The following is a 21,971-nucleotide window of genomic DNA, read 5'->3' as shown; positions in this document are numbered from 1 at the left end:
CATGAACCTGGGGCTATACTACAACTACTATATCTGTATTCCTTCGACTCCCCCTCCTCTCCTCATAAATAATAGTACTGTATATGGCCCAGAAATTAAGAGAGAAATAAACAGCTAAAACAAGGGTATAAAGCATACTGAAGACAAGGGGATCTACTGTGAAAATGACAATTATTATATTAAAAAGATCACGGCAGCGCGTAACAACAGACTGGATAAGCAAATATGGTCACAGCGTATGTAGCCTACGGGAATGGGGTTCAAATGTGTATGCCTCACTCCCCCCCCCCTCACACACACAACGCACGCGCGCGCACGCGACCCCCACACACAGATTTATGATCAAAGGATTTGCACGGTTCAAACTTGAGCATATGTAGTAACTTCGAGTGTACTGATGGTCTCAAAGAGATAGCTAGCTAGCTAGATAACAAGACAGATAGAAGATAGCTAGCTAGCTAGTTTGATAAAAAGACAGACAGACTGGAATAGAGATAGCTAGCTAGATTAAAAGACAGACAGACTGGAATAGAGATAGCTAGCTAGATTAAAAGACAGACAGACTGGAATAGAGATAGCTAGCTAGCTAGCTGGCTAGATAAAAAGACAGATAGACTAGAATATATATACTGAGAGAGAGAGAGAGAGAGAGAGAGAGAGAGAGAGAGAGAGAGAGAGAGAGAGAGAGAGAGAAAGAGAGAGAGACGCCTTCACTCAGTTATTGATATGTTTATGTGGTGTTCAGGTGAAGGTGATGGATAGCGCCACACTCTACCTCCACAAAAACATGACAAATATTTGACCTGAGAGCAGTGGGTCGCATGGGTAAGCCCCAAGCCATTTTAAATTTTACCTCGCCAGCTTCCATGTTGTAAAATATTAGTAAACCGTAAATCCGTCGCCATTTTTAAGAAAGTGTTACTTCATCGCCAATTTTATAGTTTATCAAGCTACCTCTCGTATTTTAATATATTAGAAACCTGTAAATTCGTCACCGTTTTAAAACTTACCACACTGAAACTGCTAATGTAATACCTTCAGTTCAATAAAAAAGATTCGATTTTGGTATTAAAAAGTTTATTCTACTACCACCAGACAATTGTATTCGGTGTAAGAGTTACTTTACGAACTGAAAGTGTGTGATACAGTCTTCATTAAATCCTTGAGTCCGACAGATTTTTTTTCTAAAGTCGAAAAAAATGTCAAAGTTAGCTAAAACTCAGGAAAAAATAGCTAAAAAAATGTCACTAAACGAAAACATGTCGCTAGCGAGGCGGGAAGTGTGGGGAGGGGAGGGGGGAGGAGAGTGGGCAGGAAAAGTGGTGACGGGAAGACAGGGAGTGGGTGAGGAGGCAGAGGAAGCAGCCAGTGAGGGGAAAGGGAAGAAGGGTACCGTAGCCAAAAGACAACTTCATTATGTGGGTATAACTTCTATAACATTATGGCTGGACAACTTCATTACGTGGGTACAGTTTCAATCACGTAATGGGTCCACTGGCAACCATGATGTTTACCCGATGAGCAACCCTCCCCCTCCCGCTTCCTCCACCACCCATCTCCCAGCAAGAGTCAGCGAGTGGAAGTGAGGCGCCAGCACTTGCTTGTTATTTCCTACCCCTCAGATAGATAGCCGGATGGACAGGCTGAGCGATGGAGGGACAGAGAGAGAGAGAGAGATACATGGATAGACTAAGGGGTGGAGGGACAGAGATACATGGACAAACTAAGGGATGGGGAGACAGAGGGAGATATATGGGCAAACTATCGAATGGAGGGACGGAGACAAATACATGGACAGACTAAGGATAGAGGGACAGACGGAGATACATGGACAGGCTGAGGGAAGGGGAGAGATACACAGACAGACTGAGGGACAGAGGGAGATATGTGGAGACAAGGTCCATTAAATCAAGCGTGGAGAGACTGAGGGATGAGGGGACAGAGACACGGACTGACTGAAGGATGGAGGGACAGAGAGAGAGAGGGAGAGAGATACACGGGCAGACGGGTCGAATGTTGTAGATAAGGATACACAAAGTAATAAGCAGATACAGACAGGCTGATAGACACCATACATGCAGTCCTTATAATGGACTTCTTAACAAAATATACGACTAAGGATTCAATATTTTAGCTGTAACTGTCTTGTAACACAGCCTTGGTTCTAACATCACAGCTATTCTCACTGCATCAAAACGGTCACTTTCGTCCATTACTGAGCCAAAGGAAAATTCAGGCTCCTGTGACTCACACAGCTGAATATACACATCAGGCATTAACTGGAACAGAACACCAGAACTGTGCCAATTATGACAGTTAATGGTAACAGTATTTAGCATTCTGGCTCCTTCGACTCACTCTCAGCTTAATTTAATCCTCTGGCGTGCCTAGAATACCAAAGAAGTACCGCCCATGAAAGGGTAAATGCAAAATCGTACTGGGAAAATACATTCATTCTACACGTACCTGTAGAGGACATGCCAGTTTGCTCCAGCCAGACAGCCCGATGCTCTGATAATAATAATAATAATAATAATAATAATAATAATAATAATCATAATAATAATAATAATAATATCGGAAACAACAACAAAAACCATCATCGTCATCATCATCATCCAATCATCATACAATCAATCATCAATCAATCAATCATCAATCAATCAATCAATCAATCATTGATCAATCAATCATCTATCAGTCAAACATCCGCACATAGCTTCATAAGTACCAATTAGAGTCAATCCGACGACTGACCATAAAAAACCATTGTCTTGCACTTCGCCGTACATAATTCAGTCAACCAACTCTTCACTTGTCATCTCCTTAGCGATATCAGCTTCCATATCTCACATTTCGTCTGCTGCTGAGCTATGGTACGTGAAATACAGTAAAATACAAATGGACGAAAATCTGGGCCAAGTAAAGGTGAAGACACCATAGTAGGCTTCCGTAAAAGCTCCCGTAAACAACTCTATTACGGCCACGATTATCCCATTGTTAAATCACCTCTGTTTGTCGGGTGCCTGTGATTAATGGTAGCCGCCACGGGAGCAGGCAGCGCATCCGACCACACAAGACTTTCAGAAACTTTCATCCAACTTGGATATCCAGCCATATCCTAAGTGACACTTGGTTACCTAACACCTACCTAGCTATTTATTATCTCTAGTACCGATATATTGTGCATCGGTAATATACAAGAAGACATTAAGGTGTAAAAAAATAAAACTGAAGTGTAAATACGTAAGTTTACTCTCGTTGGATATTCTTACTCGGGAATCTGCAGAAAAAGTCTCTGTTTAACCTAAAGGAAGAAAGAGTAGTAGACCTGGACTTTTTTTTTTTCTTTAGTAGCAACACTTACTGGAAGCAAACTGAAGCGGATCTAATAACCTTTTACCTAGTGGCATTAAATGAGCAATCAACATAAACCATCCTTCGGACTTAAACCAGTAAGAATCCCATCTGCTTGGAACGTCTTAACCCACTAGACCACAAAGAGTCATATACACTTCAACCTTCCTAGCCTTCACTTCGAATGCCATTTGTGGACAGATAAGCAAAGTTAAGATGGCGAGGTATCATGATTTTGCGTTTTTTTTTTTTTTTTATAACCATCTGCACACACACACACACACACACACACACACACACACACACACACACACAGCATACGAGTCTACATAAATGAACGAAACTGTGGATGATTCCAGGACCACTGCTGCGTGTTTTTCGGTTTATGCACGTTAGCACATTTTTACTTTTTATCTTAGAAAATACATGGGGTGGTGGGGGGGAAAGTTGCCAGGAGTGAAGAGTTGAGAATAAGTAGACAGACACGGACAAACATAGATAAATGGAGAGTCAGACAGACAAATAAAAAGGCATAAATAGACACACACGGATATGGAGGGAAAGTGCAACAGACAGGCGGAGGTATGAAGACGCACCTGCTCCCACCTGTCTGACGTTGCCATGGTGAGCATAGCGTCTCGGCTCAGTTGCACCAAAACATTCTTAAACTCGTATCATCCTCAGATCAGGAGGCTCATTTTCATCTCAATAAGACTTGCCTTATTTTCAGCTTATGAGGCTCCCACAAAAAACAATCTTAAGGCTAGTACCGGTATTAGTCTTATGGATTCCTTTACATATAATTTGCCACGAAACAAGACTCCCTTCCATCTCTTCTACAAAAAAGTCTCAGACTAGTATTCTTGCTAGGAAAAGAGACTCCCTTGCACCTCTTCCACGAAAACAATTATTTTAGATTCGTGTTGTTCATAAGAGGCTCACTCACATCTCTAAACGACAACAATCTTAGACTTGTGTTCATAACAAAAGAGGCTTACTTGCACTTCTTCCACGAAAACAGTTTAAGGCTCGTTTTCTTCTCACTTTTAGAGGCTCTCTTGCACCTTCTCCATGAAAACGGTTTAGGGTTCGTGTTTTTCCTAACAGAGAAGACTCATCTGCTTCTCTTCCACAAAACAATTTTAGGGTCTTGTTTTTCTCAGCTTAGGAAATTCCCTTGTACCTTTTCCTTCGGGCCGTCACTCTGACCTGAACGTTTTAATAGGCATGATGATGATTATGATGATGATGATGATGATGATGATGACGATGATGATGATGGTGGTGGTGGTGGTGGTGGTGGTGATCATGCCTCAAATCTTTCTCCTATGTTATTCACCAACAGGATTCTTTAACTGACCCTGGTTGTTGGAATAAAAAAGGGGGAGGGCGAGTGGGAATGGGGAGGGGAGAGAGGAAAAGGGGATGGAAGAGAGGGAAAGGAGGAAGGGGGAGGAGAAGGAAAGGGGAGGAGGAGGAAGTGAAAGGAGAAAGAGGTGATAATGGTATAGAGAGAGTGGGAGAGAGAGAGAGAGTGGGAGAGAGAGAGAGAGAGTGGGAGAGAGAGAGAGAGAGAGAGAGAGAGAGAGAGAGAGAGAGAGAGAGAGAGAGAGAGAGAGAGAGAGAGAGATTGGGGGGGGGCAGAAGGGAGAGGGATAACAGTGGTGGTGGTGGTGTCAGCATGGAGTCGGCTGCTGGCTGTGTAAACACCTTTTGTCTCACCCTCACACAATCACACCCATGACAATCACACAATCACTTCCCTCTCACACAATCGCCCCTATTGCTGCACTCACCAGCTCTCAAATAATTTTACCCTCTTACTTATTCTCTTCTACTGCCATATTACTACAATTGCCCTCAGTCACACATACAATCACTTCATGACATTTCCACAATCGATCCCCTGTTACACTTCCCACAGTCCTCACTTAAATTTTACTCTACAATTTTCTTTTCCCCCTGTTCCCACAACCAGATGTGTTGGGCAACAACAACAACAACAGCACCAACAACACCACCACTCTCCCTGCTTTTCTCTCCTGGCAAAAATATTCTGAGTTGAGAGAGGTTTGTTAAGTTCCTCAGTCTATAAGATGATTCTCTCTGATTTGATGAGTCAGGGAGGAAAGTGACGGACATCCATAAAGTGTGAAGTGGACGTAGTGGAACAGTGGCGAACTTTTGTCTCTGTACGTGTATATGCCTATGTGTGTTATTTATGAATATTATGTATGATGCCTTTATTTAAATCTGGATGCATGCTATATACCAGTATATGTATATATTTATGTATGTTATGTATGAATGTTATGTGCGGTACTTTTGTCTGTCTGTGTGTCTGTCTGTTCGTCTGTAGGTACGTATTTCTATGTACGAGTAAGTATATATGTAAATATGTACGTATGTATATATGTACGTATGTATATATGTATGTATGTATGTATGTATATGTATTACCACGGCCAGCTTGCACATGCTTTATTTCCTTCAGCACAAGGTGTTATTTTCCTTTTCTTCCTGTTACCGCCATACAATTTTATTTACCTCAGGAGAGGCTGGAGGGAGATTGATTGAGCCTTTACTGTCACCTCCACTACCAGGGAGCTCTCCAAAGCTGAAAAAAAATCGTCTGGTAGTGGTAAGAATGAACTAAAGACGTCATCGAATGGAAGTAGTTATGGATGGTCTGCCCTATTTTAACCAAAGCATCTGTCAAGTAGTTTGATTTTCCATAATGTACTCCACCTACGAATACTGGCTGAACTATATTCCTTGTCTATCTAAACTTTAATCCTAGTCATTCATTTGAAATCAGCCTTATATGATCATTTATTTATATATTCTAGGTAGAGGCATGATTCCCGAGGTTTGAATGGCCAGTGAATGAGGGTGTACCCTGGTTCCCTGGGCATGCTGTTCATAGTTTCCCCCTTGTTTAGCCTTTTCTTGCTCTCTGGACCCTGCCTCATCTTCTCCATAGGTGAGAAAAGAGGTCAGGATGATGATGATGATGATAAAGCAACTTGACTATGGAAGTGAGTCCTACGTCTACGCGCATTCGACAGTCTTTCTTTTTTTCTTCCATCAACTTTTTGTGCAATTATCATCCTCTCTCCATCACTTCCCGTGTTTGTTTACGAGCGGCCTCAACCCTATCCATCTACTACCCTGGTCCTCTACCTCCTCTTGGCCTGGAAGTCGTATTCATGGACTTTCTTGAGCCTAGAGGTGCGTGTGTTTGTGCTTAAAGTATAGGCCGTATTCTAAGCTCGCAACACCTTTAACTCAGCTATTTTTTTTTCTCTAGTATTCTCTGTGTTCTCTCGGGTCAAGATATGTCAATAAAAAATCATGAAACGAAATATAAAAGTGTAATAACCACACACAGGAAATTTCAAAGAAAATAACGCTACGAAAATTCAAATGCTATCCTTGTATTGTGAGCCATGCAGCTACCAACTACATCTCAGCCAAACTAAAGTGAATCATCATCATCATCATCATCATAATCATCATCATCATCATAATCATCATCATTGTCATAGTCATCATCATCATCACCCCACCTCTTTTTCCTACCTGCAATTGGGGGGAGGTAAGGTCCAGAATGCAGGGAAAAGGAAAGGATACTGTGAAGAAAAAGATAAATTTCTAAATTAAAAAAATAAACAGTATTTTACGTGTATTTGACATTTCGTTACCATGGAGATTCGATTATCGTAAAAACTGGCTAAGATCATCTCCGAATACGGTGTCTGGCCCTCCCATCCTTAATTACCCCACCCGTAGCACTCCGTATCAAAACTCACTCGCTCAAAGGCCGGCAGTAAACAAGTCATTAATCTTCGACACAGGCGATATTGATTCAGCCAGCGCACATCTCAAAGGTTGTGCTAATCCGGTCAGAAAGGCCCCCCTAATGTTCAGCCCTACGTCAGTACATTCGGGATTTTCGCCCTTATATGTGCTCAAGGGATTAGCGGAAAATTCTTCAGGGGTAAAAGAAAAAGAAAAAAAAAAAAACACACACAATCAATTCCCAATGATAACTCGGATTTGTTCTGGCGGGATGAACAAGCAACAAGGGAAGAATCAACACATCCCTCCATGTCCTTCTTGCAAAATGAATCTGGTCCAGGATTTGTGATAGAAAGGCCGACGGGAGATGGGCTGGCCGGTAGTTCGGTGCCCTCATGAACATCAACAGAGGCGTGGTTTTGGAAGCTCCCGTGATCAGTAAAGACTAATGAAGCAAATTTTGTAATTATTTTTCTGTGAGTTTACTTCCTCGGCAACTTCTTATACTTCTCCCTACCCCTCTCAAATTATAAAAAAAAAAAAAAAAAATCAAGAATATAATTTTAAAAAGTTCCTCGGTGTGGAAAGGCAAATGGAATAATATTAATACGCATTCATATGTTAATGGAGATAAATAATCGAATCTGGTTTTTACTCAGTACCATCAGTTTAAAAACAATCTTAGAAATACAGCTACAGTACATAAGTATGAATACCAACGGCAACAGTTTCTCCAGGTTCTTACAGACGAGATGGCTCCTTTTTCCGAGAGGCTGCCGATGATAAATTACCCTCCCGCTATCCCAGCTAACCAGTCTCCAGATTCACGAACATATTTACCACCGATTCCTTGTCGCAACTTGGCTTTGTATTAGCATGAGGAACCGGAGACATGGAAGGTGTCTGTATTCACTTTTCTTGTACTTCCTGCAGACTAGCAATACCCAGGGTGTTCCATTTATAACGCTACTCCTTCACTCCGCCTAACTATTTGTGTTGAGGGGACGGTTCAGTGAGCCTTCTCAATGTCTATCCTGCATCATTTAATTTCCTACTCCCACTGTCACACCCATGACCATACCAGTAGACTGAACCGTCCCAGCAACACATTACATACCGCCAGTTGAGTTTCTATAGTGGAGATCTGCTTACGGACCAGCCTGTACACTGCAGTCATTTTCCCCTCTTAACATTGATTTTTTTTCCTTCTCCTCCTTCCCCCCCCCCTTTTTTTAAGAGGGGCAAGAACCATGGAAGACTCTGCGCTCTTCTTTCTCTTTTCCCCATGCTTAAAAAAAAAAAAAATCTGATATGGCTGGGAATAGATCATAAGTCTGTTTGTGCATCAACGTCCTGGCTTCAAACTGAATAGCCTATACAGTAGTTCTTTCACCTTAATTTGGTCCAGATTTTCGTCCTGTTCAGGCTTATTTCACGAAGCTCAGTGGCAGAATAATATAACGTTATTGCTCCATATCCCTTCCACAGGACTTCTTCGTGATTAGAATCTATTCAAGATAAACAGTTGGTTATTATATGTTAAGTGAAAAAAAAAAGTATAGTTGTGCTGGCCGCCCACGAAGGTGCGTGGAGGCCAGCTACCCAAAGATTATCACTTTAATATGATGCATCTGGGAAGAAAGTGACGAACATGTCCTACAAGTGATGTAAACTCAGTGAAACTAAGTGAATTATATCCTTGATTTTCACATTCACGTGAAATATTAAGCATCACTACAGTACTACACGATGCTACTTTTCTTTAAATTGGGAAAGAATATATAATTCTATAAGACAGATGAACAGTATACGAAGAAAATTACCACATACCTCTAATGCCTGACGTTGCGACTTGAAAGGGATGGCCCCGACAGAAGAACCACTACAACTTTTCTACCACGTTTCTCCGCTTCGTTGTAAAAGAAAATCTTTTACTTTGTAACTGTGAAAAAAAAAAAAAAATCCATTTGTAACCTCAGGAACACAAGATCATTAGTGACCTGAAAGTAAAAAAAAAAAAAAAAAAAAAGCTACGCTCTTAAGATTAATGAAATTTTCCGTAATTTTTCCGGGGAGATATGCTTATTACACCCCCTCCTGTTTGCCTCTGAGGTGGTAAACAACTGGCCTCATCTGTCATCCAGGCACGGTTTTCTATTACGCGTTTTCTTTGGCAGCGGGGGGCACTATACTATGGTCGGAGAGGAAAAATATATCATCATTCTTTACTTTACTAATAACTGCCAGACTGAGTGGACGCTAAGACAATACGGCTTTTTTGTTTTGCTTAGGTTACATGATGAAGTTAGACAATGCTCAAGAATCATCATCATCATCATCATCATCATGATCCTTTACCCTACCCAAAGATGGTGTAAAGTACGATCCAAAAACAGGAAATGTGAAAACACGAAAGCAGGATGACTAATAACAGCATGCTATGTGAAATGGGCCACACAATCATCCACACATCATTCAAGCTTCCGGAATCCTAGCTCTACCTTGCAGGCCTAACCATCTGCATGTACTTTTGTATTTTACTTTCTAGATGAGTTACACACACACACACACACACACACACACACACACACACACACACACACACACACACACACACACACACACACACACACACACACACACACACACACACACACACACACACACACACACACACACACACACACACACACACACACACACACACACACACACACACACACACACACACACACACACACACACACACACACACACACACACACACACACACACACACACACACACACACACACACACACACACACACACACACACACACACACACACACACACACACACACACACACACACACACACACACACACACACACACACACACACACACACACACACACACACACACACACACACACACACACACACACACACACACACACACACACACACACACACACACACACACACACACACACACACACACACACACACACACACACACACACACACACACACACACACACACACACACACACACACACACACACACACACACACACACACACACACACACACACAGGCTATTGAATGTCCCGTTAAGAATGTGGTGCCAGACTCTGGTCATGCTAATCTCCGTACATCCCTCACCCAACCCATTCCATTCCCCGAGATAAGCTCCGATCGCGAGTTTAGTTCCGGCCCTGAGAATAATTCCAACCGTGGAATTGGCTCCTTCTGTGAGAGTAGCTCTGACCGTGAGATTAGTTCCTTCTGTGAGAATAGTTCCGGGCGAGAGAATAGCTGAGGCCGTGAGAGTAATTCCGACCGTCAGATTACGTCCGACCATGAGACCAGTTCCAGCCGTGAGATTAGTTCTGGCCAAGGTCTGCTTATGCAAATGTTGTGTGCAAGGCCTTTTTCTTGAGGTGTAACTCGCGTCAGGTGAAAGATGGCGGGGCATCAAGAAGGGTAATGCGGGGGGCGCCTGGCTTCACACACACCACACGGGCAGGATAGCATTTTATACTTCCTATTAGGGGGTCCAATTTCTCGAGTCTGACGTTGTGGTTTTCCATTATAAAAGAAAACAGTACCATGTAGACTCTGTCTGTCTGTCTGTCTGTGTCTGTCTGTCTGTCTGTCTGTCTCTCTCTCTCTCTCTCTCTCTCTCTCTCTCTGTCTGTCTGTCTGTCTGTCTCTCTCTCTCTCTCTCTCTCTCTCTCTCCCCACTACCACGCCTTTCATATTTTATTCGTGCTACTACGTACCCCTCATAATGAAGGGACTAAAGAAAGTTACATCTAATCCTGCCAGTTTGAAGTCTTTAGCGAGAGAGAGAGAAAGAGAGAGAGAGAGAGAGAGAGAGAGATGGAAGGCGTGGGAGGATGCTGACGACACCTTGGCCATAACCATGAAGTTTCTTAAGCCAAAGATGTGCATAAAATTGCTTGTGTGTGTGTGTGTGTGTGTGTGTGTGTGTGTGTGTGTGTGTGTGTGTGTGTGTGTGTGTGTGTGTGACTGATACAGCTACCAAACACTTCAGAACCAAACTATAGTCAACATATGCAGAAATCCCAAATGGATGCCGGAACAGTTGGAACTCTGGTAGAGAAACAACTAATGAATAAAAATCCTTAGGGTGGGGCCGACTTACAGGGCCATTCCTAGAGATCCTCCCGTGTCTCAGAATAAGTGAAAACTAAAAATGTTCCGATAGTTTGCTGTTACAGTGACATGTATATCATAAAATTTCTCTCTCTTACGGTCGCGTTAACTCTACTCTAGTTCGGCTAACACCAGATGATTTTACCAGCTAAGGGTGGACCACAGGAGCCTCTGTTATCTCCTTCAAATCGGCTAATGTCATTTTTAGTGTACTCTTGATGAAACCATAGAATTTTACTTAGTCTGGAAAGGGACATCACCTAGCTCAGTGTGTTTTAGGCTCCATTAACGCCTTTTTCACTGTCTTCATTTCACCATACTCTTCTAGTCTAACAGCCTTAATTTACCATCTGTCAATTCACTGCTGAGCTCTAACAATAGATTAACACTTGAATATGGTGCTGATCACAAAGATGTGCTATGGAAGGGATGTGGAGCTGTGGTAGTCTTATTCTGCCACTGATCTGTGATGTAAGCCGTAAAAGGATAAAAATCTGGGCCAAGTTAGGATAAAAAGAGCATAGATTTGGCTACCACCGGACGATTTTATTCAGCTGAGGGAGTCATACAAGAGAGTGTGTTAAGATACTTTATGAATGCCTAACCTTGTCTTGGGCCGCTTCTAAGCACTGGATATAACACTTCCTCGTGACCTGTGACTTACTACGTCTCTCTCTCTCTCTCTCTCTCTCTCTCTCTCTCTCTCTCTCTCTCTCTCTCTCTCTCATAGGAACTGGTAAGAGGTGTGAAGCTTAGCCACATCCCCTGCCCCCAGAATTATTTGTGCACGCCACTGGACTCATGCTTGGTTTAAATCGTTTTTTTTTTGTTCACACAGACAGACACACACACACACACACACACACACACACACACACACACACACACACACACACACACAAAACGGTCAAACTTTGACCTTGCCCTTTGACCAATTGTTCTAAAAAAAATAATAGGTTTCGTTATGGGCTGCCTTCCAACCCTTCCGCCAAATTTGATCAAAATCCGATAAAAACTGTTCGAGTAATCTCGCAGTCGGAGGTATTCTTGCTGGAGGAAAATAATGGGTGTAGTCCGTACCCCTATCTGGGACAGTGAGGGTTTCTAAAATAATAGGGGTATACCGTGCATACACTACTGGGGAGTGGGACAACTCTAATTTAGCATGATTTACCTGCCAGCGCTAACCAGTTATAAAATGATTCAACCGTGAGTGAATCAAAAGATCCTAAGTGTTAATTTTAGCTAAATGGAGAGCAGTTGAGTGTTACGGTGTGATTCTCTCTCAGGTTCGGGACATCTCGAATATTCTTTCTCTGCTTAGGTCAAAAGAATAGTCAGTTGAGACTTAGTTAAGGGATCCAAACAGTGTTACTTTTAGCTCCATGGAAAACTAAAACGTATGACTTGCACTCGATTCGTAGAAAGATGCATCTACCATCACATCTGTGGAAATAACTTCACCGCGAAACCAAAGATTCTTGCACTAAACTTACCTCAAAACCTTAAGTCCTGTTACTATTTACGACAGCTACGCAAGACCAGCTTCTAAACGTGTAGACGTTGGGAAGTTTTTAAGTGCCTGGAAGATGCCAACGCACGCAGGAAACTTCAGGAGCAGATGTTGTAGCCCTCCGCTTCTCCTGGGGATCGAGCCCGTACTACGCAAGCTGTTAATCATTCACTGGCTACGCGTTGAGCCAAGAGTTGCCAGGGGCTGTATACCTCGCTGGATAAGGAGTCTCCAGCACCCACCTTTAAATTTATCTTTGCATGTTGATCGTTTGCCATTTACATACATGTGATATCGGTGGTAAACTATAATAAATGCCATACAGGGGAGTATTAACGAGCACTATGGAATATACGTAACTGAAGAAAAGGTGCTAGAATTCTAAGCCAAAGCGTCTTAAGATGAAGAGGATATGGGATCAAAGCCCACATCCACATAATGGTTAAACTTGATCTCTTCTAGCTCCCACAGACGCACTCGGGCATTCTCTTCTGCAAAATCCATGCTAGTGATCCAGATGATAGAAATTCCTACAGTCCAAGGGGTAATGTAAATAAAGTTCAACCGTGTGACAACTAAAAATACCCATTAGCAAGCTTAAAATAATGCGTCCCAGGTGAAAGGTTATAACTCGCTCGAATGTCATTAAACTTTTATCTTCGGCCGTGATCCTGTTAAGCCGATGACATTTATACCGTAAGATGTTTAGGGAAAATACATTCAGACAATAAGACGTTTAGGCATAAGACTTTCAGACCGTAAGACGTTTAGGTATAAGACATTCAGACTGTAAGACGTTTAGGTACAAGGCATTCAGACCGTGAGACGTTTAGGCAGTAAGCTGTCTAGGCCGTAAGACGTTTAGCCCGTAAGATGATTAGGCTGCTCTAGAAGGGAAATCAAACAGTACCGCATAGTATATTATCTTCGTTCTGGGTAAATAGAAAAGAAAAAAGTCAGCACACAATGAAAGCCTTATTATACTTAAATATATTTCATATTACGGTGGAAATCAATTAAAATACCTCAGCGCTAGCCATAATTTATACTCATGTATCAGCACTTGGCCCATGCATATCTAGGTGACTACAACATAGCCACAGGTGAATTGTAAAAAACATACATCACCACAGTGTAAAAAATACAGCTCAACCAAGCTATTTCTTTGCCTTCGGGTCTCTATACATAACTAGGTGAACATAAAACAGCCTTGGGTGAATTAAAAAGAAAGTAGCAGAGTGTTAAAAAATATACACTCAAGCTGTTCCATTGCTTTCTACATGGTGCTGCAAGGTGACTGCAGTCAGACAGAAAGTGAGATAATTCTCTATCAATTTTTCCTTTTAAGGGATTCTACTATGCTCAAGAGAAACTGAAAGACACCGAAAATGCTAAAAACTATTACTTACTTAAGTCTGATTGGGAAATAATAGCAATTGTCTTTCCCTTCCTACCCTTCCCCCCCTTTCTCTCTCTCTCTCTCTCTCTCTCTCTCTCTCTCTCTCTCTCTTCATTCCAGCTTATGACTGACGGTTTTATTTGGCTTGTAAATATTCACCGCCGGCAGACTCAAAACTTGTCAGTCCAGATATGAAGGGTGGACCATGAACAGCGCCCCGCTAGATGCTCACTCGGCCTATCTTTTGTGTTAGAGGGACGGCTCAATCTGCTGGAGTGGGCTTGGGTGTGCTTGCAGTAGGAAATGAAACAGGGCGGACACTGATAACGCTGACTGAACCCCTTCCAACAACACACAAGAAATTTCCATGCAGAGAAGAAGAGGGGCGTTATACTTGGACCACCCTGCATTTTTATTATATTTTATTTAGTTTATATTTCATTTTTTAACTTTATTCCCTTCTTTTTCATACATTAATAATCCTGGTGGGCTCTTCCAGTCCCCTAACAACAATGTGGAAAATGTGTTTAGTTTTTTAACATCATCATCATCATTTTTATCCTAACCCATCATCACCAGAGAGAGAGAGAGAGAGAGAGAGAGAGGAACGGAGGAGGAGAGGAGGGAAGGGAGAAAGAGCAAAGAAAGTTTTCTCAGACATGTCTTTCATAGAAAACGATTCTACTGTAGGCATAAACGTCTATACTCTCGTTCTTCCTGCTTAACCTTCAGAGTAACGCCTATTCACAGCGATTTATTTTGCTTACTATAACTTTATAATCTCATGCAGGTTATTTATGTCGCTTTAATATCGACGAAGTTTAGGCTACATCAATAACATGCAAAAAGATACTGAGGCGTAGTATGCTGAATAAATCGCCTAGGAAGTGTTAAAAAATCCTCCAAGCCATATAGAATACGATCCTCTATCTAAGGTGTTGTAGCATTTTGTTTGCTACCCTGACGAAGAACCTTAATGCATTTCAGCTCACATGATGGAGATGTCAGGTTAGGAAGGTCGATTTGAAGCGTAACCAAGAAAACTCATTCCCACCTCTTAATTAAGTCTCATTGAGTCAGTACTGACGTTGTGATAGTGGCCCAGCTCCGTCAGAAAAAAAAAAATGCTACTATACTCTTTTTACTCAATTTTGGTTTAAAACTACCATTGTTCCACCTTAATTTCACTTATAACAATAGAGTAACGCTGGAGTAAGGCGCTAGTCACGAAAAAATGCTGTTGCAAGGATATAGAGCCGCAGCAGTGTTCTTTTCTGCCACTGAACGAAGTGAAATATGCTACAGAAGGACGAAACTATGTGCCAGTTGACTGTAAAAGCACTACAGGAGTGCAACCACCCTATGAGAAAGATTTTACGGTTCTCACCACACTTGCATTGTCTTCTCTGCAAACTAATGTAAATTATATCGACATAAAAAAAGTCAGGGCCAACTCACAAAATAAACCGTTAAGGAAACAGTGCTACGAAATCTCTTACGCTAACGAGAATACGTTCCACAGGTCTATACAAAAACATGCTAGTGTTTAAGCTACTTATAAGAGCAAGATTCTCTCTCTCTCTCTCTCTCTCTCTCTCTCTCTCTCTCTCTCTCATACCGATACGGCGTGACGAAGCACAGATAAGAGAACAACAGGACAGCAACTGTATCTGAACCACACACACCCACTCCCACACCACATCATTCCCCTGCGGTTAGCTGGCATCAAAACTGTTACTTGTGGCTGTATTTTTGACAGTATGTATTGGATAGTGTGCAGTTATTGTTAGCTTGACCTTTAGACTGAGGCAGATTGCCTTCTATTATAGACTGAATCAGACTGTTCCTGTATTATAAATAGACTGTCTCTTTATCATAGTCTGATATAAACTTCCCGTTTCCACAGGCCGGTGAATGGGTCTTAACCAGCTTATCGTGTTGTTGTGTTCTGATAGACAAGTCATATTCAGATACTTATATCAGTTTGATTCACGCTGAAGCAGGCGGAGTCCATCTATCTACCGCGCCGCATAACACTTGCGCTAAAAGACGTCTCCCCTAATCCCAATAAAATCGTTTGATAGCAGCAACAACACGTCTGACAATACAGGGAGTGAACAATTGTGCAAGAAATCACTAGTAATAGTGATAACCGACGAAAAAGTGGCATTATGGTACATTAAAGGAGCAAGAACCTGATAAACAAAATACTGTATAGGAGCAAAAACCTAATTTCAAGATACATTAAAAGCGATTCTACCCTGGCTAATTCTTGACAGTTACATTCAGCAGAAACAGTATAGTGTCGACCGGTTACATTATCACACAACTGGATATTCCATTTTGGTAAATTCCTGACGATTTCATTTAGCAGAAACCCTCCCCATTCCCCGAAACGAGAAGGTGGATTGCAGGAGAAGAGCTACTAGAGCCTGCAGACCACAGGGTTTACGTTTCTGATAAGTCTGAGGCCACCGCAACAACAAAAACAACTATAAGCAGTGAAAGGGTTCAGTGATCACATATTTTGCCGATATTGGCAGAAACTTCGACAAGCCTCCAGCATGGCAAATGTGAACGAGGAGACTCCACTTCTTCATGAGAAACCTACCAAAACTAAATCCCCTGTGGTAAAGCAAGTCCTGTCCAGAGTCACCGTGGAACCTGCTCTTCTCCTTCGATACTTAGGTCAGTCGGTGGAACTGCTGTATAGGACGCAAATGACCATTGATAAAATATGCCTCATTCACTTTGGCTACAGCTTGGAAACCTGCCAAAACCTCGCATCGGCAAACCACGTAGAGGAGCAGGATCGTGTGCAACGCCTGGCCTCGCAGTACAGTTCCTACTACTACCTGGTTGAGTACATCCCAGCCCTGCTTACCTCAATTGTGTTGGGCTCATGGGGGGATGCTCGCAGTCGCCGGGTTCCTGTCATACTCCCAGTGGTTGGCGCGTTTCTCTCTTCACTCTGCTTCCTGGCAAATGCTTACTGGTGGACGCTACCCACTCCCTTACTCATCGTGTCAATGCTTCCGCTGGGATTAAGTGGGGGCTCAGTTGGGGTAAGTACTGCTGCCAACGCCTACCTAAGTGCCACCTCCGGGGATAGGTCGCGGACTACTAAGCTGTCTGCGGTTGAGTGGTGCAGGAATGGCTGCTGTGCGATTGGGGTGTATGTCTGCATGCAGGTGTACAGGCGAGGGGGTTATGTGGCGGTTTTCACGTTTGAGGCTAGTATGTATATCCTAGCTGTAATCTACATCATCGTCTGCCTGAAGGAACCAGCCAGCTCTAATATGGACGGCTGTGGCGTGTCGAGAAGTGTGTGGGAAGTGCTGTCCCCATCACGACTGAAAGCCACGTTCACTGTGGCCTGGAAGCGACTTGATGGCGGAAGTCCTGTACCGCTCGTTTCTCACATCTTCATCATCCTACTCTATATATTAATAAGTAAGTCACTAGCCAGCATGAACTTCCCTCTTTGTGTCCTCCCTTCTCTTACTTAAATGTAGGAAACATATTATGATAGTCATTGTATATACAGGGTGTCCCGGGAGTTAAGGCCAAAACTTTGGGAAATGATAGATGAGGGAATTCTAAGCAAAAAATGGTATATGAACATGCCTCTAAATCTTAACAGTTACGGAGCTACAATTACTGATGATTTTATGGGCTAATTATGTAGACCATTTTCGCCCATAAGGTCATCAGTAATTGTAGCTCAATAACGGGTGAGATTTGGACACATGTTCATTTAGCATTTTTTGCTTAGAATTCCCTCATCTATCATTTCCCAAAGTTTTTGCCTTAACTCCCGGGACACCCTGTATATACTAAATATATATATATATATATATATATATATATATATATATATATATATATATATATATATATATATATATTGATGATGAATGATATGTAAATACTCATTACACTAGGAATGCCACTGATATTTCTGCCACTTTCATATCATGTACTTTCTCTTTCCTTGTCTTCTGGGTCCAGCTTCACCCTATCCTTAGGTGAGACAAAGGTCACGTTTATGGTGACGAAGTCGATGTAAATACTGTAATCATGTATTATTTCATATGTGATATATGTTCATTATATACTGAATATAACATATGTCTGGAGAAAATATGCCCCAATATCTTCTTCTCTCAACAGGTACTGGTTCAAAGTCTTACTTCTATTTGTTCGCTAGGAAAATGTTTGGCTGGGAGTACGAAGAATACACCTACTGGCTGATTTTCTTGTACATGAGTACTACTGTTGGTAAGGCAAGAAAAAACATTGACATTAAACTTAGTCAAGGTGTGAACAATAATATTGCTTCAATTTTGGGGACATTACAGGACAGCTTTAGTAGCTAAAGATTTTCCTTATGACAGGACAACTCTAATGAGCCAGAATTTTCCCATCGACAGAACGACTTTGACTGATCAGAATTTCTCCCCCACCCCTACATTGACAGGTGAAAATCTCCCCATGACAAGATAGCTCTAATAGGTCACAATATTCTCCATTTCAGGTCAAATTGTGCTGATGCCGCTGCTGAGTTACTACTGGAAGGTGGAGGACGGTATCCTGGGTTTCATGGGTGGCTCCTCCTACCTGTTCCTCCTCGTCATGTACGCCACCGCTCCCTTCCCCTGGGTCCTCTATCTGGGTGAGAGACTTTAGGCCCATAGACTTGAGCTTTTTCGTAGTACCTTTCTTTAGCGATTTATTTCCCTGGGTGAGAGACTTTGAGCTCGTGGGCTTAATCCCTTCACTCCGATTACGTAATTTCCATTTATTTCTGCTACCACCAGACGATTCCATTCAGATTAGGGCAGACGCTTCGCCGTGAAAGGGTTAATAATGATTTATGAATCCCCTAAGTTATATTAATAAAATCTCTCATATGCTGAATAAAATCGTTTGGGGGAAGCAAGAAGAAAAATTACAGATACATCGTCAGATCGAAGGGGTTAAGGGGTATCGCAGCACCTGGTTCTCAGCTATTTGTTTTGCATATTACGGTTTACTATTGTCTTGTGTGTTATTCTTTTTGGTACCAGACGATTTTTATTAAACTTGGGAAAGATTTCTCGTACTTAAGGGAGTAATTAAGGCTGCATCTAACTCCTCCATTTAGAAAAGTCTAACCTAAGCTGAAGAAAATCGTCAGGAAATGCAATAAACATTAAGAAGTAATAAAATAAATTGGAAGACATCCCTTCTCTCAGTGGGTGAAACACCAAATTACAAAGTGGAATGCAAAGCCCTATAATCTTTTTACTCTAACCTGGCCCAAAACTGCCATCCCTTCATCGCGGATGCCGAGTTATAACAACAGATTAGCACTAGAATATGATACTAGTCACGAAGAAGTGCGATAGGCAGGATGTAGAGCCGTAACATTGTTGTTTTCTGGTGTTGAGCTACGTGAAAATAGCTTCAAAGGGACGAAAATCTATGCCAAACTAAGGTAAATGGGGGGCAGTTTTTCCCGTTGTCTTCGAGGATGGCTTTCGTAGGGAAGACATGAGCTTATAAAATACTGACTGTCTTCCTTAATGACCTTCGTGAGTCAACAGGTACTAAATTAATCCTTCTCCCTCCTGAATGAAGCTGCTTCCATATCGTCATTTTAGCTGCAGGAGTGTCACTACTGGGTTGTCATTAATCCTTCTTTCTCCTGAATGATGGTGTTCCCATATCGCCATTTTAGCCGCAGGAGTGTTGCTGTTTAGAGATGTTAATAATCATTTTTCCTCCTGCATGATGATATTCCCGTATCGCCATTTTAGCCGCAGGAGTGTCGCTGTTCAGAGATGCCTCCTTAGTGTCTGCGCGAGGCCGTCTGTCCAAACTGGTGGGTGAGAATGAATACGGTGCCCTGTTTGCCCTCCTGGCGGTGGTGGAGTGCGTGGTGCTGCTTGCCTCCCCCTCCCTGTACACCTTCATCTACAACACCACGCTGGACGTCTTCCCCGGCACGGTCTTCCTCGTTTTGGCTGGATTCTCTGTCGCCATCTGCTGTGTTGAAATGTAAGGAAATACAACAAGGTCGCATTCTAACACTGGAGACTTCGTAAAACCCGATTATAAACGAATTATTTTGCATTTCACACCTTGGCATTTTCTTGTATGTTACCTATATTGTTTTAATGCTGATAATGGAGGCTTTATAACATCCTTTTCTTATCGATTTATTTTGCTTTTCACATCCTGACATTCTCTTGTGTGCTTTTTATGTAAATTTTAAGATCGATACAGCTTGCATCTGTGACACAAAGGAGGATACTGAGGTGCAGTGTGTAGAATAAACCGCAAAAGCATAGGTGTTATCAAATCGCTGAAGCCACAGTACAGTCTTGATCACCAGTTCGACGACAGTCCTCTACCATCTTTGTGTACCGCCTTTAATATTTCTTATTTCTCCCCAGAGGACAGAGTATTCCTTCCTCCTCCTATATTTTCGCTTAAGATAGCTCATGTAACACTGTCAAGAAGTGTCAGGGAACTTTTGCTCCTGGCTGTAAGTATAAAGCTTGTCAGAAGAAACGTGAGAGATTTTTCTTGGGTCGGTATCGAGTAGCAAATGGCATCATCATCGGACTTTTGCGTCTCAGTCATCAAGAGGCTACGGTTACTGATGACTTTATTGACGAACACAAGCTTCCTCATTATTCCTCATCCAAAGGGTGATCGGTAAAAGTAGCTCCGTAATGGCGGGATCCATGATGAGATTTATCACTCAAAATTAGTCTGTGAATAGCCACCTGATATTTTGCAAGCTTTTCATGAGACATTATTCATGAAACTGATTGGCCATGTGTCAGAGGGGAATTATTCAAGATAGTCTGTCATTCAGAAGTAATCAAAATTCCTTCGAAATTTGATTTTTTTCTAAATAACCATACGGTGTGCATCAATAACACGTGAGCATCTTCAAGTATTTCAGGCAACATAATTAGCCGAGGAAGAGGTGTTACGAAATCTAAGCAAACAATATATGGGTAAGTAGTTCATAACTAATCTAACATAAAAAACAAATGCAATAAGTTAATATGTTTTTCCCCCTCACAGATGGCTGCTGACACATTACTAGCAAGAAGGAGTCCACACATGACAACGGTCTTCATAAACTGCTGTGAGATGACAGGCAACACGTAACTCATGCTCAAAAATTCTCTCCTAAGCTGAATTAATGTGTCTACAGTTAAAAAAAAAAATAGTGTGGAAAAATACGTCATCAGTGTGTCACAACGTCATGGCAGTTCACAGGATATACATGAAATTTGGCACATGAAGCCCGGCAGGGTAAAAATTATGCTAAAGCAGAGCAAAATACGTCGTCAGTACTTTTATCCTCCTTCACACTCTATGTCACAACAATTGCCGGTAAAAAATAAGGGGGTTATGAACATGAATGATAAAGAATACAGAAAGACGCAGAAATGGTGATTGCAAGAAGGGATACACACACACACACACACACACACACACACACACACACACACACACACACACACACACACACACACACACACACACACACACACACACACACACACACACACACACACAAGAAAAATCGACATCAGTGCGTGAGCAGGGATATCTCCAATGCTGGAAATCATAGTCTGGGGATACAAATAATAACCTTAATACTCATCGTGGTGAAGGCGTTAGTCAATCAATAAGAGGTAGCAGCGTCACAGCAATTGTAAGAAACGAAGG

At 42.1% G+C, this 21,971-nt stretch overlaps 2 protein-coding genes across 2 annotated transcripts in view; one reads left to right on the top strand and one right to left on the bottom strand.

The window, feature by feature from the left end:
* Nucleotides 1-13,339, bottom strand: part of LOC145405271 (insulin-like growth factor 1 receptor) — a 136,789-nt gene extending 123,450 nt beyond the window's left edge. Inside the window, exons 1-2 of the mRNA XM_080276686.1 lie at nucleotides 13,265-13,339; nucleotides 2,187-2,279 (exon numbers count right to left, since the gene is read on the bottom strand). Coding sequence (XP_080132812.1) covers nucleotides 2,187-2,279; nucleotides 13,265-13,339 — 168 coding nt within the window. The remainder of the gene's footprint in view (nucleotides 1-2,186; nucleotides 2,280-13,264) is intronic.
* A 3,459-nt stretch (nucleotides 13,340-16,798) lies between these two features.
* On the top strand, nucleotides 16,799-21,339 carry LOC145405270 (putative peptidoglycan muropeptide transporter SLC46). Its single transcript, XM_080276685.1, has 5 exons — nucleotides 16,799-17,633; nucleotides 18,408-18,515; nucleotides 18,772-18,909; nucleotides 20,036-20,276; nucleotides 21,318-21,339. Exons 1-5 carry the CDS (start codon nucleotides 16,799-16,801, stop codon nucleotides 21,337-21,339), a joined length of 1,344 nt encoding a protein of 447 aa, XP_080132811.1.
* The last annotated feature ends 632 nt before the right edge of the window (nucleotides 21,340-21,971 follow it).

This window comes from Coenobita brevimanus, chromosome 66 (genome assembly GCF_032717465.1).
Source record: "Coenobita brevimanus isolate Jiangsu-jjx chromosome 66, ASM3271746v2, whole genome shotgun sequence".
NCBI classification, from domain to species: Eukaryota; Metazoa; Arthropoda; class Malacostraca; order Decapoda; family Coenobitidae; genus Coenobita; species Coenobita brevimanus.
Note: the sequence above shows the minus strand (reverse complement) of the source record. Positions and strands in the feature narration are given on the sequence as shown.